At 39.1% G+C, this 18,369-nt stretch overlaps 1 protein-coding gene across 1 annotated transcript in view; it reads right to left on the bottom strand.

Annotated features, from left to right (window-relative positions):
- HPS1 (Hermansky-Pudlak syndrome 1 protein) overlaps positions 1-17,090 on the bottom strand; it is a 54,199-nt gene extending 37,109 nt beyond the window's left edge. Inside the window, exons 1-3 of the mRNA XM_067156093.2 lie at positions 16,768-17,090; positions 16,542-16,682; positions 6,181-6,293 (exon numbers count right to left, since the gene is read on the bottom strand). Of these exons, the coding sequence (XP_067012194.1) occupies positions 6,181-6,293; positions 16,542-16,682; positions 16,768-16,887 (374 nt within the window). The 5' untranslated portion in view covers positions 16,888-17,090. The remainder of the gene's footprint in view (positions 1-6,180; positions 6,294-16,541; positions 16,683-16,767) is intronic.
- Between the last annotated feature and the right edge of the window lie 1,279 nt (positions 17,091-18,369).

The following is an 18,369-nucleotide window of genomic DNA, read 5'->3' as shown; positions in this document are numbered from 1 at the left end:
GCACAGCCAGTCCAATCCAGTTGTGCAAAGCAGATAGTTACAAACTAACAGAAATTAAAAACTATTGTATGATATCTACCCACGCAGTCGGTTGATATGCTGACAAACAATCTATATATGTCAGCAAGCAATTGAAATTGATCTTGGTACTTCTGACCCAAAAAAGGCCAGGGTTAAGCTATGGAAACAAAGGTACCCAGATCATCTGGAACGTGTTGAAATTGAAGAGAAGCTGCCACCTGGTCACGAAGAGGGATGGTGTATATGGAAGTCATTAAACAGACTGCAGACCGGCGTTGCAAGATCTAAGGACAATCTTGTGAAATGGGGCATCGTGCATGGTGGGGACTCATTATGCGAATGTGGAGAGGAACAGACTTCTACGCACCTCTTGCACTGTCGTCTATGCCCAGATTCATGTACAGGGTTGGAATTGGCACTGGCCGGAAACAATGCCATCAATGTAGCCAAATACTGGTCACAACTTGTGTAAATAATGTATATATAGTGTAGATATTTTCATGTAATACTTCCTTTCTGCTTTTTTTTTATTTTTTTACAATTAATTTGTTCATATGTCTTTCATTTTGTGTAATTAACATACTTCATATTTTTATTATTTAATTTTTCTGAATTGTATTTGAATTGATTTCTTATATATTGGTACCTCTGACACGAATAAATAAATAAATAGCAAGCAATTATTATGTTTGGTCAGGTTCTCTGCTTCTCTGTAATGCTAACACAAAGCTGACCTTGAATACACGCAAAGCTGCCATGCTGGAGCCAAGTCTTCCGCTCGAACAAAGCTTTGTGTCTTATCTCAATTCATACAATTGTATGTGTGTCGCACCTTAGCCCAGAGTTTTCTGCAACTCTCCCCTCGGGTATAAAAGCTGGCACATTTTCAACCAGGTAGTCTTATTCATCGCTCCAGTCTAGTGCGTGTGTTTGTGAAGGGAGGCGAGAAGTCCATTAGCTTAAGGTAATGGCAGTCCTGGTTTAACTAAGTGATAATGTTTGAAAGCTAGATTGAGGGGAAGGTTTCCAATCTTTAATAATGTAACTTTACTTTTCTAAAATGTAAATTTTAAACTTCTAATGTAAATCTCAAACAAGCCAAAGGAACTTAACCGTAATCAGGGAATACACAGTGAGGGACCCTCTCATGTTCCCTATCAACTTAATTTTGAGGTGACTATGATCTTGTAACCTTTTTCAGTTTGTAATCCTTGTAACTTAAATATTTTCTCCATCTAGTCACCTCAGTAGTTTAGGCTTAGCCTCTGTAACTTCGAACTATAAGCCCAAATAGGGTTTTATATTTTTCATTTCAATTTTCAAGGAGCGCAAGTATCTGCCTCCTCACCATTTTGATTTTTGGGCCAGTAACTCAAACCTCCTCCTCTGCGAACCATGTGACCTTGCCGCGGTGGGGAGGCTTGCGTGTCCCAATGATGCAGATAGCCGAGCCGCAGGTGCAACCATATCGGATGGGTATCTGTTGAGAGACCAGACTAACGAATGGTTCATCGAAAGGGGGGTAGCAGCCTTTCGGTTGTTGCAAGGGCGGCAGTCTAGATGATTGACTGATACGGCCTTGTAATAATACTCAACATGGCTTAGCTGTGTTGATACTGCTACACGGCTGAAAGCAACGGGAAACTACAGCCGTAACCACCTCCCGAGGACATGCAGCTCTCTCTGTATGAAAGATGTACTGATGATGGCTTCCTCCCGGGTAAAATATTCCGGAGGTAAACTAGTCCCCCATTCGGATCTCCGGGTGGGGACTACACGAGAGGGGGCGATCATCAGGAAGATGGATACTGACATTCTGCGAGTCGGAGCGTGGAATGTTAGGAGTTTGAATCGTTGTGGTAGGTTAGAGAATCTGAAAAGGGAGATGGATAGGCTAAAGTTAGATGTAGTTGGTATAAGTGAAGTACGTTGGCAGGAAGAACAGGATTTTTGGTCAGGCGACTACCGAATTATCAACACGAAATCAAACAGGGGTAATGCAGGAGTTGGTTTAATAATGAATAAGAAAATAGGGCAGCGGATAAGCTACTACGACCAGCATAGTGAAAGAATTATTGTCGTCAAGATAGACACCAAACCAATGCCCACCACAATAGTGCAGGTCTATATGCCTACTAGTTCAGCGGATGATGAAGAAATTGAAAGAATATATGAGGAGATAGAAGATTTAATACAATATGTCAAAGGTGACGAGAATCTAATTGTGATGGGAGACTGGAACGCAGTGGTAGGCCAAGGAAGAGAAGGTAGCACAGTAGGAGAATTTGGATTGGGACAAAGAAACGAAAGAGGAGGTCGGCTGGTTGAATTCTGCACTGACCATAATTTAGTCCTCGCCAATACTTGGTTCAAACACCACAAACGACGGCTGTATACGTGGACGAGACCTGGAGACACTGGAAGGTATCAAATAGACTTCATTATGATTAGGCAGAGATTCAGAAACCAGGTGTTGGATTGCAAAACTTTCCCAGGAGCAGACGTGGACTCTGACCACAACTTGTTGGTCATGAAATGCCATCTGAAGTTGAAGAAATTGAAGAAAGGAAAGAATGCAAAAAGATGGGATCTAGACAAGTTGAAAGAAAAGAGTGTGATGGATCGTTTCAAGGAACATGTTGCACAAGGACTAAATGAAAAGGCCGAAAGAAACACAGTAGAGGAAGAGTGGAGAGTCATGAAAAATGAAGTCAGTAGGGCTGCTGAAGAAATGTTAGGAAGGAAGAAAAGATCAACTAAGAATCAGTGGATAACTCAGGAGATACTAGACCTGATTGATGAACGACGAAAATACAAGAATGCTAGAAATGAAGAGTGCAGAAAAGAATACAGGCGATTAAAGAATCAAGTGGATAGAAAGTGCAAGGTAGCTAAGGAAGAATGGCTGAAGGAGAAGTGCAAGGATGTCGAAGGCTGTATGGTCCTGGGAAAGGTAGATGCTGCATACAGGAAAATCAAGGAAACCTTTGGAGAAAGGAAATCTAGGTGTATGAATATTAAGAGCTCAGATGGAAAGCCACTTCTAGGGAAAGAAGACAAAGCAGAAAGATGGCAGGAGCATATCCAACAGTTGTATCAAGGTAACGATGTAGATAATTTTGTTCTGGAACATGAAGAGGCTGTTGATGCTGATGAAATGGGAGACCCAATTTTGAGGTCAGAGTTTGACAGAGCTGTGAGTGACCTAAATAGGAACAAGGCACCTGGAATTGATGATATTCCCTCTGAATTACTGACTGCCTTAGGAGAAACCAGCATGGTAAGGTTATTTCATTTAGTGTGCAAGATGTATGAGACAGGAGAAGTCCCATCCGATTTTCGGCAGAATGTTGTTATACCTATTCCCAAGAAAGCCGGTGCTGACAGGTGTGAAAACTACCGCACTATTAGTTTAGTATCTCATGCCTGCAAAATTTTAACACGTATTATTTACAGAAGAATGGAAAAACAAGTTGAAGCTGAGTTGGGGGAAGATCAATTTGGCTTCAGAAGAAATGTAGGAACACGTGAAGCAATCCTGACTTTACGTCTGATCTTAGAGGATCGAATCAAGAAGGACAAGCCCACGTACGTGGCATTCGTAGATCTAGAAAAGCATTCGATAATGTTGATTGGACCAGGCTATTTATGATTCTGAAGATGATAGGGATCAGATACCGAGAACGAAGAATTATCTACAACCTGTATACAAATCAGTCTGCAGTGATAAGAATCGAGGGCTTTGAAAAAGAAGAAGCAATCCAGAAAGGAGTGAGGCAAGGCTGCAGTTTGTCCCCTCTCCTTTTCAATGTTTACATAGAACAGGCAGTAAAGGAAATCAAAGAGAAATTTGGAAAGGGAATCACAGTCCAAGGAGAGGAAATCAAAACCTTGAGATTTGCCGATGATATTGTTATTTTATCTGAGACTGCAGAAGATCTCGAGAAGTTGCTGAATGGTATGGATGAAGTCTTAGGTAAGGAGTACAAGATGAAAATAAATAAGTCCAAAACAAAAGTAATGGAGTGCAGTCGAACGAAGGCAGGTGATATAGGAAATATTAGATTAGGAAACGAAGTCTTAAAGGAAGTAGATGAATATTGTTACTTGGGTAGTAAAATAACCAACGATGGCAGAAGTAAGGAGGACATAAAATGCAGACTAGCACAAGCAAGGAAGAGCTTTCTTAAGAAAAGAAATTTGCTCACTTCAAACATTGATATCGGAATTAGAAAGATGTTTTTGAAGACTTTTGTGTGGAGCGTGGCATTGTATGGAAGTGAAACATGGACGATAACTAGCTCAGAAAGAAAGAGAATAGAAGCTTTTGAAATGTGGTGTTATAGAAGAATGCTGAAGGTGAGATGGATAGATCGAATCACGAATGAAGAGATACTGAATCGAATTGGTGAGAGGAGATCGATTTGGCTAAATTTGACGAGAAGAAGAGGTAGAATGATAGGACACATCTTAAGACACCCAGGACTTGTTCAGTTGGTTTTTGAAGGAAGTGTAGGTGGCAAGAACGGTAGGGGTAGACCAAGGTATGAATATGACAAACAGATTAGAGCAGATGTAGGATGCAATAGTTACGTAGAAATGAAAAGGTTAGCACAGGATAGGGTGGCATGGAAGCTGCATCAAACCAGTCTATGGACTGATGACTCAAACAACAACAACTCAAACCTGTTGTTTTCCACAAAGGCCCGGTAGAGTGGGTATTCGATACCCCGGCGAAATTCTATTTCATTCCTTTTATGTAAAGATGTCGGACTGTTGAGGATATTGCTTGAATTTGTAAAATGTAGGTTGTGCCTTTGATAGGCCTGGAAATTTCTGGAAATAGATTCCTAATTGTAAACTGATAGAGCAAAGACGCTCCTCCAATTAATGTAAAGGTTGAACAGTCCCTTTGGAAGGCTGGTATGGTATAATGTTTGGAGACTAGACTCCTACATAATTTTGTGGAGCAAAAGGTGCTCATGGAAGATTGTATATTTTGAATACTCTGTCTCGTTGTGGTGTAAAGGTAATTGGGAAGTCAGTCTCTTTGACCAATGTTTTACAGGAGCAACAATGTTCAGGTGTAAATTATAATTGTGAACTTATACATTTGTTATCTGATTATTCTTGAATTCTCTAAAAATGTTTTTCAAGCTTATGATCTAAGGTTCTGTAAATAATTGTTAATTACTTAATAAGTTGAGATTTTGAAAAGAAACCAAAAAGATAGCAGAGAAGGAAATATAGTTGTAATTTTAAAGTTTTACATTAATCTTTTGACTGTCTTATATCGACCCATTCATGCCCGCACCTTCCTTTACCTTTGTGATCCACAAAAACATGGTAACAGTTACAATTCAAGATCCATTAAAATTCCGAAAGTAGCAGAACTAAGGATTCGACTGATTGTTGTTTTAGAGGGCGAAACAAGCTCTCATTCATCCATGTTAATAACTAATCAGAAGCACTATTTTTTGCTATTTGTTTCACGTTGCACCGACTCACAGATGTAAATTTATGTCCTCATCCCGAGGTGTTGCAGTTCTTTCCAGGCACACCCCCAATGGAGATGAGCTGCATGTAACTATTGAACCACATACCATTCTTAAATTTCTGGCAATACCGGGAATTGAACCTGGGCCCTGAGGACAGCAGCCAACAGTGCTAACCATTACATTAAGGAGACGGACAACTCACAGAAGTCTTATGTGGTGGTGATGAGATGGGATGGATGTAGGACTGGGAAGGAAGTGATCGTAGACTTACGGCACAGCTCCAGCATTTTCCAGGTGTGAAAATGGGAAAACGGGGAAAACCATCTTCCGGACTGCCAACAGAGGGATTTGAACCCAGTCATGTGACCAAAACCGTGATGCTGAGTCATCTGGTTATTTGCGTGTACTTCTTCCCTCCCTTTTCAAATTATAACATGGTAATATGTTCATAGCAGTCATCCATTTAAAATATTAACCTGTGCATTTGCCTCCTTTGATGTATACCTGTGTCTTTCTCCTCAGGAAAAAAAAAATCTTGGCAAGCAACCCTGTACTGATTTCTAGTACAGTTCATTCTCAAGTTGCAGGTTAAAATTCTCATAATAAGAGGAACATTACTAGCTCTATTTGTATTTGAAGATGAAAAGCTACCATTACTTACATGGAAACATCAGGTCCGCAAAGGTGTTTCACTATTGTAATACAGATTCCAAGCAACCGTTTGAGGCTTTCCACATCCTTCATTCCAATGTGCACAAATAAATAGCCCATGAACTGTAAAAAAAAAAAAAAAAATGTATAATATTTAAAAACAAGAGAAAAACCTATATTTAATTAGGTGGAATGGGACTGGAATAAGACTAGATAAAGTACTGCAAATGTATAAGATGATCCTTCGTTTTAAGAGCTCGTCTTATTGGGTAGCTATTCCTTTCTTATGAATATGAATCTGAAACTACAGTACTTCAACTTATTCCACAATTTACACTGCTTTCTACAAATCATAATAAAAACATCTGATCCTGCAAGTACCTTGGGAGTATGCCCTCCCACACACTGAAATAAAAAATCATTCACCTTTACTAATAATGTAATCTCTTGCTAGATATGTCTAGCTATTCAACTTTTTTTTTTTTACAAGTTGCTTTACGTCGCACAGACACAGATAGGGCTTATGGCGACGATGGGACAGGAAAGAGCTCGGAGTGGGAAGGGAGCGGCCATAGCCTTAAATAAGGTACAGTCCCAGCATTTGCCTGGTGTGAAAATGGGAAACCACGGAAAACCATTTTCAGGGCTGCCGACAGTGGGGTTTCAACCCACTATATCCTGAATAATGGATACTGGCCGCACTTAAGCGACTGCAGTTATCGAGCTCAGTAATTCAACTTTTAATTGTACCTGAGTAGAAATACTGGGAAAAAACACAAATGATCTGTAAGTTGTGACCTTATAACTCCTCCACATAATCATTTCGTTATGACTCAGAAAATGAAAATTCATAGCCTGTTTCCAGTCATTCGACCAGGTCAGGAATTAAATTAATCTAGCAGCGAGGGTGGAAACTGTGCCAGTTGTCGAAGCCTGTCGCACTCCTCTGGCGCAATGATTAATGAAGGAGGAGGGTGGAACGACAGAACAAAGTGGAGAGGTATCATATTTGCTCCCACCCGGTGCCAGCTGGAAATACGAAAATAAGGATGATGATTAGATGAAATGAAATGATATTGGAGTGTGTTGCTGGAATGAAAGATGACAGGGAAATCCGGAGTACCTGGAGAAAAACTTGTCCCACCTCCGCTTTGTCCAGCACAAATCTCACATGGAGTGACCAGGATGATTTGAACCATGGAACCCAGCGGTGAGAGGCCGGCATGCTGCCGCCTGAGCCACAGAGGCTCCCTTCTTCACTCACATATTTTTTTTTTTTTGAATTTTTATTTTACACCGACTCAGAGAGGTCTTATGATGATGATGGGATAGGACAGTGCTACAGAAGGAAGCGACCGCAGCCGTAATTTAGGTACAGCCCGAGCATTCGTCTGGTGTGAAAATAGGAAACCACGGACAAACATCTTGAGGGTTACTATTCGAATGCACAAACTCCTGAATGCATGTTAACAGCTACACACCTCAAACTGCATAGCCAACTCACTCGGTTTACGCAGAGATATTTGGAATTGTGTGAAAAATATATTAATTGCAAATATATTTGTTATTATTCCCTGTATGATAAAATCGCTTCAAACATAAAAGATGGAAAACTACATTTTACTACTTATTCTTGTAGTGCTTTATCTGTTCTGTATGTTGGCTATCATCATAACGATTTCAATCTTGTTTGTAGCGTTTCTGAATCGTTCTGGTGAAGACATCTAGTAACAATCTCGATGTTCCTTAACCAGAAGATCCATCAGCGTCCTCTGCCTCTCTTCCCAAAGATCTTCCCTTGCATGACAAGCTGGAGTATTCTGTATTTTCCTTCATTCCTCGTGTTATGTCCAAAGTACTCCAGGTTCCTTTGTTCGATGGTAATGAGTTGCTCTTTCTCTTTATTCGTTCGACTCAATATGTTTTTGTTAGTCACATGGTCAACCTATGATATTCTCTAAGTAGCTGCAAATCAACATTTCTTCCTCTTAGATGCTTTGTTCAATGTCCAGGGCTTCAGGGAATTGTAACACTTCACAACATTCTGTTTTTCATGTCAAGTGTTCGGTATCTACAACAGAGCTAATGCCTCATTTTAAAACTACTTTGATTAACTGGTGTAGAGTATAGTTTTTCAATACAGTAAATAACATCATTCCTGTTTTCCTGTTTTTGCCATTTTAACACATTCACGCCCATCATCTGACTGGGCTATTTAAATGGCTGACCCAGCTATTCCAACTGTTAGTGGCACAGCAAACAACAACAAATTATTTTCACAATAAGATATGGAAACAAAGTTTTGTTCATACTTTAAAGAAGTCTTCTAGTATGTCTGGAAGGTGTGGAGCTAATGTCACACCTTCAGGCATTGTACTTTCTGTCACGTGTCCAGGAGAATCTTCATCACTGTCACTTTCACTTAGTTCAGGAATAGTTCATCACCTGAGTCTTCATTGAATAGGATGTCAGCAATTTCATCAACACTTACGTTGTACCTTAGTGCCTTATTTACACTTCGAACATGACTATACACGTGCTTCTGCAAACACAAACGAACTACGCAGCTAGCTTGGCCAGCACTAGCCTTCGTTCAGAAATGGAATTAAAAAATGCATTGGAAGGGAAAATCTTCAAGGCCATGTAGTTTCTGGTGAGCAGAAGCAGGTAGAAGCATATATAATGGTATTACCCTCATCTCTGTCACACATATTGTGACAATAATAAACCACAGCTGCGTAGAAACGGCTATGATTCAAGGTTGCACTTATCTGGGCTAACTCGGATACGAGCGTGAATGTGTTAATATTACTCTACACCACGGTATACTAATGAAATGATATGTACTGCCTGACAATAAAACTGAAGCACCCAAAAGAAATGGTCGGATGTCTATGTAACTTCGTACACGTAAACACCATCGGCATGTATGCAAATGACTAAAGTTGCAATTCTCTGTGACAGGTAGAATTATGACCAGAGTGCATTAGTGTTGTTCATGTTTTGTGTTGTTACCAGACCTGGTAGGGTATGTAAGGAACATGAACAGCGTCAGATGTTGAGTGATCACTGTGAGGGATACTCGTGTGAGACAGTTTAAAGGGGCCTAATTGTGGGTCTCCATTTGGCCGGCTGGTCAAATTGTGCAATATCCAGACTTGTGGAGCATTCAGATGTGACAGTGACGCGATGTTGGGCTGCAGAGGAACGTGAGGGCAGGCATACTTGCCGTCAAGGTTCCGATCGACCACGTCTGACAACCACAAAGGAGAGTGGCCGTATTGTGCACCATGCACATCACAACCCTTCACATCTGCGCCTGCCATCTGAGAACAAGTAATGGACTCCCTGCGACATTGTGTCTCATTGCAAGCAATCAACTTCATTTTCCGTATCAAAATTTAATCACTAAGTTTTACAATATTTAAAATTCTTCCACCGTTTTGATACTTTTTTTGCCTTTTGGCAAAATTTTTTATTTGTTAACAGTACATCTTTCGTTCCTTATTTAGGAACATCCTCAGCTGTTATTGTAGCTTCGGTGAATTGCTAAGATTTTAAACACGTTAATTTGCAGGTACATTCACTTAAAAACTACTAAAAATACCAATTAAATTAAATGATATTAAAAACAATGTGGGGGTTAATGTGTTAATGATATGAGAATGGATGATTACATAGTTGATCAGCTTAAAAACCACATCTATTCATTTGAATAGTTGTTAAAAATTTCATTCTGCTACATTAAAATGTCTGTTTGCAGTTAAAAGTTTTAAAAAATGTTTGACTTTGTAACACTGTTCAAATTATTGAATGTTTTATCTTCTGTTCCTTCCAGGTAAGTTGCTATATATTATGAGTTTGCTTATGGTGCCTTGGATTGAGTCTAATGTGGAACTTTGAAGCTGATTGTTGATCAATATTTGTGAAGGGAGCTTCGTTTCAATTTCTTGCTATGTTAGACTCCGATTCTACTGTGACCCTGGAGGGACGTTTGTTGCTGCTTTGCATCTTGCATGTGGAACAAGGTTGCTATCGATGCCTGGAGAGTCTGAATGTGTCCAACAATCAATGAGGCAATGTCTTCGGGCATGCATTCAGACACATGGTGGACATTTTTAGGACTTCTTTTATTAGAACAGGGCCTCTCAAATGCCCAAAAACTCACGCGTGCAAACTGAGGTGCAGAGGTTCTGTGCACAGTGCATCGGTCCGACTCGACTTGGTTCGGATGGTGCAGCGCCGCAGAGCAAGTAGAAAGAGGAAGACAGGCATAGGGAAAGAGAGAGACAGCGCTATTGCTTAAAATCCAGGAGTGGGGATCTGCATTCCGGTCAACCTAGCAAATTACAAGTGATGAAAATCATTTTTCGTCCGTATTGAAAGTTTCATAAACTATATATAGGATAATATCTTTTGTTTATTTCCACCTATTCAATACATTACAAGAAGTTGGCATTTACTTTAAAACATTATTCAGATGAGACATGTTTCGCCTCTCACTGTGAGGCATCTTCAGTCATTATCAAAAACCTTATTATTTTACCAGGCATCTGGTTAAAGATATTCAAAAATGTGTTTGATGATTATAAGAGAGGTAAGATTTACGTTAGTTATAAACATGTTCATGAAGTAACTAAAAATCCAATATATTGATAAAAACATATGTAGTTCTTTGTTGAATAGGACTTGTTTGATTCTACTATAGTAAGAGAAGGTGGCTTGAAGCCGTAGTCATTAATAGATGTCTAATACATAGTGGAAGGTATAAAATATCAGTTCTATGAGAATATACATTACATTCAAATGATACTAAAAACTAGTGGATTCAAAGGTAGTACATATAAAATGTTCAATGAAATAACTATAGATCTAATAAAATGATAAACACATACGTAGTTCTTTGTTAATTAGGACGTCGTAAGATTGTACGGCTTAAAGCCGTAGTCATTAATAGATGTCTAATACATAGTGGAAGGCATATGAAATCAGTTCAATGAGAATATATAATACAAACAATTGATACATAAAAACTGGTAGATTCATAAGAGGTACATTTAAAAATGAAGGCGTCATGTGACTATAAAAGACAGTTGATGGCTTAAAGCCGTAGTCAAAGTTTGAAATGTAGGTCAAATAACTGCTAAATATATGGTAAAAAGATATGTCAAAATATACAGCTTAGTATAAAAAATATGAAGGAAAAACATTCCAATTGCTTGACAAAAGTTACTTGACGTTGGCATGCGTATGTCCGTGATATTTATTGGTGAACATTTCGTAGGTTATTTTAGATTTATTCGGCAAGATTGCGTTGACAAGAAGTTCACCAGATGTTTATAGTTGGCCTAATTTGTAAAAAGAAAGTTGCAGAGATGATGATGGGTGGAAATTCTCAACGTTGGTATGGTTTTTTTGACGTGAAGGTTGGAGAGCTGTTGTGTTCTTCTTCGATGACAATATATTTTATAAAACGTTGATTGTAAATAATTTATACTATTGAAGAGTATTATGGAAGTTTGATGAAGCTGTTGAATTATTGTTGTTATAGAATGGTTCTATGGCGTTGTAGGCCCATTTAACAAGCTGTGTGAGGCGCTATTAGGATACTATCCTGTACTATACTATCTTGCCGAATAAATCTAAAATAACCTACGAAATGTTGACCAATAAATATCACGGACATACGCATGCCAACGTCAAGTAACTTTTGTCAAGCAATTGGAATGTTTTTTGTTTTTTTTTGCTATGGTTTTTACGTCGCACCGACACAGATAGGTCTTGTGGCGACGATGGGATAGGATAGGCCTAGGAGTTGGAAGGAAGCGGCCGTGGCCTTAATTAAGGTATAGCCCCGGCATTTGCCTGGTGTGAAAATGGGAAACCACGGAAAACCATCTTCAGGGCTGCCGATAGTGGGATTCGAACCTACTATCTCCCGGATGCAAGCTCACAGCCGCGCGCCTCTACGCGCACGGCCAACTCGCCCGGTTTGGAATGTTTTTACTTCATATTTTTTATACTAAGCTGTATATTTTGACTTATATCTTTTTACCATATATTTAGCAGTTATTTGACCTACATTTCAAACTTTGACTATGGCTTTAAGCCATCAACTGTCTTTTATAGTCACATGACGCCTTCATTTTTAAATGTACCTCTTATGAATCTACCAGTTTTTATGTATCAATTGTTTGTATTATATATTCTCATTGAACTGATTTCATATGCCTTCCACTATGTATTAGACATCTATTAATGACTACGGCTTTAAGCCGTACAATCTTACGACGTCCTAATTAACAAAGAACTACATATGTGTTTATCATTTTATTAGATCTATAGTTATTTCATTGAACATTTTATATGTACTACCTTTGAATCCACTAGTTTTTAGTATCATTTGAATGTAATGTATATTCTCATAGAACTGATATTTTATACCTTCCACTATGTATTAGACATCTATTAACGACTACGGCTTCAAGCCACCTTCTCTTACTATAGTAGAATCAAACAAGTCCTATTCAACAAAGAACTACATATGTTTTTATCAATATATTGGATTTTTAGTTACTTCATGAACATGTTTATAACTAACGTAAATCTTACCTCTCTTATAATCATCAAACACATTTTTGAATATCTTTAACCAGATGCCTGGTAAAATAATAAGGTTTTTGATAATGACTGAAGATGCCTCACAGTGAGAGGCGAAACATGTCTCATCTGAATAATGTTTTAAAGTAAATGCCAACTTCTTGTAATGTATTGAATAGGTGGAAATAAACAAAAGATATCCTATATATAGTTTACAACCTAGAAAAGTCGTTTTTTGCATCTTGCGTCGCGCAATGCACTGGTGTATGCACCCTGAGAGGCCCTGTATTAGAATATAGTATCCCTGCTGGTACATCAACATGCTGACAGCTACTCCACATGGGATGTGCCAGGTAAGGCCATTACCAATACTTCCCATAAAAGGTTGAAAAGTCTGTAACTCGTAAATGATGTTTATTATTTATTTTTCTTGCTATTTGCTTTATGTAGCACCAACATAGATTGGTCTGATGGCAACAACAGGAAAGGAAAGGGCTAGGAATGGGAAGAAAGCAGCCATGGCCTTAATTGAAGTACAGTCGCAGCATTTGCCTGGTGTGAAAATGAGAAAACACGGATAACCCTCTTCAGGGCTGCCGATAGTGGGATTCGAACCCACTATCTCTCAAAATGCAAGCTCACAGCTGTGCGACCCTAAACGCACGGCCAGCTCACTCGGTGGATGCCAAAGAAAGCACTCGCAAACAAATGTACAGACTTTTGAACTGAAAGTTTGATTTCTCATCTGTCTGAAACACTAACATCAACAGTGCGCTGCTAAACTGAAAAGGAGACCAAGTTAGTATTAAGCAGCGATCGGTTTAGCTTAGGAAGGGGAAAAGGAACAAGAGAAGCAATACTCTCTCTCCAATGTTCCAATGGACATTGCCAAAATCCTTCTGTAAGTCTATAAAAGCAACAAATACAGTCTTGTATTTTCTCAGTACGGATAATACCAAAATTGTTATCCAAATTTTCTTTTTGACTGCTCCTATTTTTAAGTGTAAATGATAAATCTTAACCATTGTATTTTAATTTTAAATCAGGCGCCTGATTTAATCTCGATGTGATACGACTGAAGATGCCTTCTATGAAAGGCGAACCATGCCTCATATTTTTATAATATAATAAGGATAAAATCCTAATTATATAAGACCCAAATGTATTGAATAGGTGCTTAAATATTTAATTAATAATCTTATAAGTAAGTGGTATGTTCTGAGCTGTCAGTGGAGAGATGGCATGGAATGACATTAGTAGACAAATAACTTTGAATGGTGTCTTTAAAAGTAGGAAAGATCACAATATGAAGATAAAGTTGAAATTCAAGACAACAAATTGGGGAAATATTCATTTACAGGAAGTGGATTTAGGGACTGGAATAACTTACCAAGGGAGATGCTCAATAAATTTCTCATTTCTTTGAAATCGTTTAAGAAAAGTCTAGGAAAACAACATATAGAGAATCTGCCACCTGGGCGACTGCCCTAAATGCAGATCAGTAGTGACTGATTGATTGAATCACCTGGCACTACGACAAGGAAAAACCAAAGGTATTAGTCTATGGCAGAGATGTCAGGAAACAAATGGAAACAGAACTGGGCAACAAAATCCTTCAGCAAGTTAAGGAATACAGATATCTGAGAAGCATAATCACAGTAGATAGATGGAGCAAAGATAAACAACCGGCAAGTTGGCCATTCGGTTACAGTCGTGTAGCTGTGAGCTTGCTTGCGGGAGATGGTGGGTTCAAATCTTATCATCGACAGCCCTGGAGATGGTTTTATGTGGTTTTTACACCAGGCAAATGCTGGGGCTGTACTTTAATTAAGGCCACAGCCATTACTTTCCGAATCCTAGCTCTCTCCCATCCTTGCGCTGCTGGAAACCTTTGATGTGTTAGTGTAACATTACACCATTCATCATCAACGTCTAAAGGCATTGTCTATGCAAACAATGTTCTCTGTCCTCAGCTTCTTGTTTCATTTCACAGTACGAACCACAATGAAGATTATGTGCCAAGTCTTGAAGGAATATTTTCTTGGCCGTCCTCGGCCTTTCTTCCCCATGATTTTCCCTTCCAGCTGTTTGATTATAAAGGTGTTATGTTACAAGGTGTGGCCAGTGAATTTAGCTCTTCTTCTCTGTATCATAAGCATCAGCTATCTCTTCCCTCAAATTTCTTGCAGAATGCATTTGTTTGTTCTGTGTTCAATCTATTTTATCCATATTAGCATGCTGGCCTTTGATCACAGGGGTCCCATGTTCAATTCCCAGCAGGGCCGGGAATTTTAACCATCATTGGTTAATTTCGCTGACACGGGGGCTGGGTGTATGTGTTGTCTTCATCATCATTTCATCCTCATCACGACGCACAGGTCGCTTTCGGGAGTCAAATCAAAAGACCTGCACCTGGCGAGCGGCATATGTCCTCGGACACTCCCGACACTAAACGCCATATGCCATTTCATTTTTATTTCATTTATCCACAGCTTTTTATTTCCAGATTCACACCTCAAACGCTTCCAGTTGCAGTCGTGATCTCTGATTCACACCCATACTATGTATAGTACACTCCACACAAAAGACATCACAAATTGCTTCCTAATTCCAAAATATAAATTTGCACAAATCAAAAAATGTCTTTTATTATTAAACACCTGTTTGACAAGCGCTATTTCCTTCTGATCTCTTTGCTACACCTGCTGTCATAGGTGATCGGACTTTCTAGATAACCAGCGAGCAGGCATATTGCCAAGGATAGGACATCATAGCGGGCTATAATTTAATAATATTTATCAATATCTCATTATTATTAATAGGAAAAGCACCCGAAAGGGCATATACAATATGATTACATCAAATTTGAAATTATTCTTTGCTAATTTGCGTGATGCTTTTGGTCCTTTTTGAACATAACACAATATGGTATTTTTTGCAGCACTTTCCACAGAGCGAACATATGCAATTCCCGTTTGGTAGGTGGAATTTCTTATTGCTACATAACTTGTGGTGGTAGCCATGAATGGCTAGTCTTGTGATTGTGTGTCTTTGTTCTTCGTTAGCGTTTGTCCATGATCTGTCTTGCATAGCACCGGTACTGTAAAATTCCAAGTCGATGTCCATTCGTTTCCTTTGTCTAGCAACTAGAAGTGCCTGGCAAGCGTCAATAGATGGCTGGCTGAGCTTATACCTGATATCCTCTATGAAGAAGGTCTCTCTTGTTAACCTGGATCCGCCCAAGATTGAATTTTTTGAGAATAAAATTGTAACGTTTAGCGTTGGATACAGTGCGCGCGGTTACAATAATAAGAGTCCAAGAAGACTGTGTAGTTTGCCGTGCCATATATGGCACGCTGGGCGGATTCAGGTTAATTCATAGGCAAGTCTCGATGGTGCACACTTCCCTATTCGCAGGCAGTGCTTTATGAATCTTGCTTTCACCTTTTAAATTCTCTCGAGGTTCTTGTATGTTAGATTTTCCCATATTAGTTCTATGCCATATGTTATTATTGGTGTTATCTCATTATAGACACCTCAGGAGTAAAAGTAGATACCATCAAAGGATCTCCTTACTAAGCCTGAATGGAACTACCAAAATATAAATCCTTTATGCCACTGAACTTTCCTATTCCCTACTGTTTGGCATTTCAGCCATTCCTCTTAAATGACAAGGGTAAAGTAAAATAAGGGTGCAAGGAGGATTTATTATTTTGTTGTTAGCTGGTGCAGAGTGGGCAAAATCTACCAGGTCTTTCAAAACTGATTTACCTCATCAAAAACCATATTGGTCCCATCATCACACTGAACCGACGTATACGAATTACCGAACTGACAGCCCATAATTCTCTGTGAAGTGACAATAGGAGAGAAGAGTTGAATAATGACGTTTGGGCTCACTTCATCATCATCCTGAAATAACAAACAAATATTACTGATCCTTATTCGTGTACAAGACATGGAAACGTGGTGGTAAACATACATCAACTGCACCGACCTTATCTTCAGATATTAGCCCTTGAGCTCTACCTAACTTTTTAATATGCTTTGAAAATTTTCTATTATATTTTGTATACAACACATCATTTAGCTGATCAAATATTATTATGCATTTCATTTTGAAACGGTTTTGCTCGTCGTGTTGCAACGTCTGGACAAATAAATCACAAAATAAGAAAAATCACTGGAACTCTTCAGTAACTTGTAACTTGTAAACATCAGTAATTTGGACCATTCTTTTTAGTATGTGGCACAAAGGCACAGAGCAAGGAAAAGCACAGAGTACGAGAGTGTCGCTAAACACCACTTTCAGTCCTTTCAGTTACCCATCCCACACCTGTCCCACACAAATATCATTAATTTAACCACTTTTCATTTGTCAATGAGGTACGCTTTCAATTATTCTCATTTCCGAGCAGTGCATCCAACGTATGAACGACCCATACTTTCGCGGAATCTATAGGGAATTTTGCAGTCAATTTCTTAATCTTCACCGTGAAAATGAAAACCTACAACCTGTTTTCCAGTCATTGACCGGGTCAGGGATGGATGAATGAAGCCCCCATATTGCGGCGAGGATAGGAATTGTGCCGGCTGCCGGGGCCTGGCGCACTCCTCTGTGGCAAGTATTAATAATGAAATGATAATGGAGAGTGTTGCTGGAATGAAAGATGACAGAAAAAACTGGAGTAACCGGAGGAAAACCAGTCCCGCCTCCGTTTGTCCAGCGCAAATCTCACATGGAGAGACCGGCCGACGCGTTGCCGCCTGATCTTCACCATGTTTTTTATAATAATAAATTAGAAAGGGGGAACTCAAGTGAGCATTTGTACACAAGTTATTCCTTGCTATATTCAGTTATTGATTTTAGTCTATTTTTGCATGCATTTGACCATGTTTATTGCCTTCCTTATAGTAGGGCCCACGAGAGTTGAAGTCTGACAGGTGAGCGGCGAAAGCTGTAACTACGAAGTACGCTGCGTTGTCATAGTTACCTCAATTCGCGGTCTACCACATATCAGACAGGCTGAGTGTTTAATAAAACATGTAGGCCTAGGCCTAATGCAATTCATTTACCCTTGACCGGTTCCTAAGCTCGTATTAATAATTCCAGCATTTAAGACAGAACACGACATTATCGATATATATAAGAGATTTCATAATCACTAACAAAAACATCAGTTTCTGACAATAACCTCAACAAATGCACATGTTAATTACAGTATAGAACAACACTACCCACATTGATAGTTTTTATTATTTAACGCCGATTGTTAACGGTACCTGTACAATTCGGGAATAAACTACGGTATAATAAACACAAAAGGAAGACGGCACTTCATCGAGAAAAGAAATCAGTCAGAATATGAATGACAATGATGGAATTAAGGAGACATTCGGACTTTCCCCCGTAATTGCTCAGAAAATAGCAATAAAATGTACAGACATGCAATGCACCGGTACACAAAGCACTGAACCGAGATATTTGTAAAATAATAAAAGGTACTCACTGCTCTGCCGACAGCAATCAGTCATCTAGAAGGGGCTCTATCCCATCCATATCATCTCCTGTACTATCCTGCTCGTTGTCACTGTCACT

This window comes from Anabrus simplex, chromosome 12, assembly GCF_040414725.1.
Source record: "Anabrus simplex isolate iqAnaSimp1 chromosome 12, ASM4041472v1, whole genome shotgun sequence".
Lineage (NCBI taxonomy): Eukaryota > Metazoa > Arthropoda > Insecta > Orthoptera > Tettigoniidae > Anabrus > Anabrus simplex.
The sequence above is the reverse complement of the archived record's forward strand: the minus strand, read 5'-3'. Positions and strand labels throughout refer to the sequence as shown.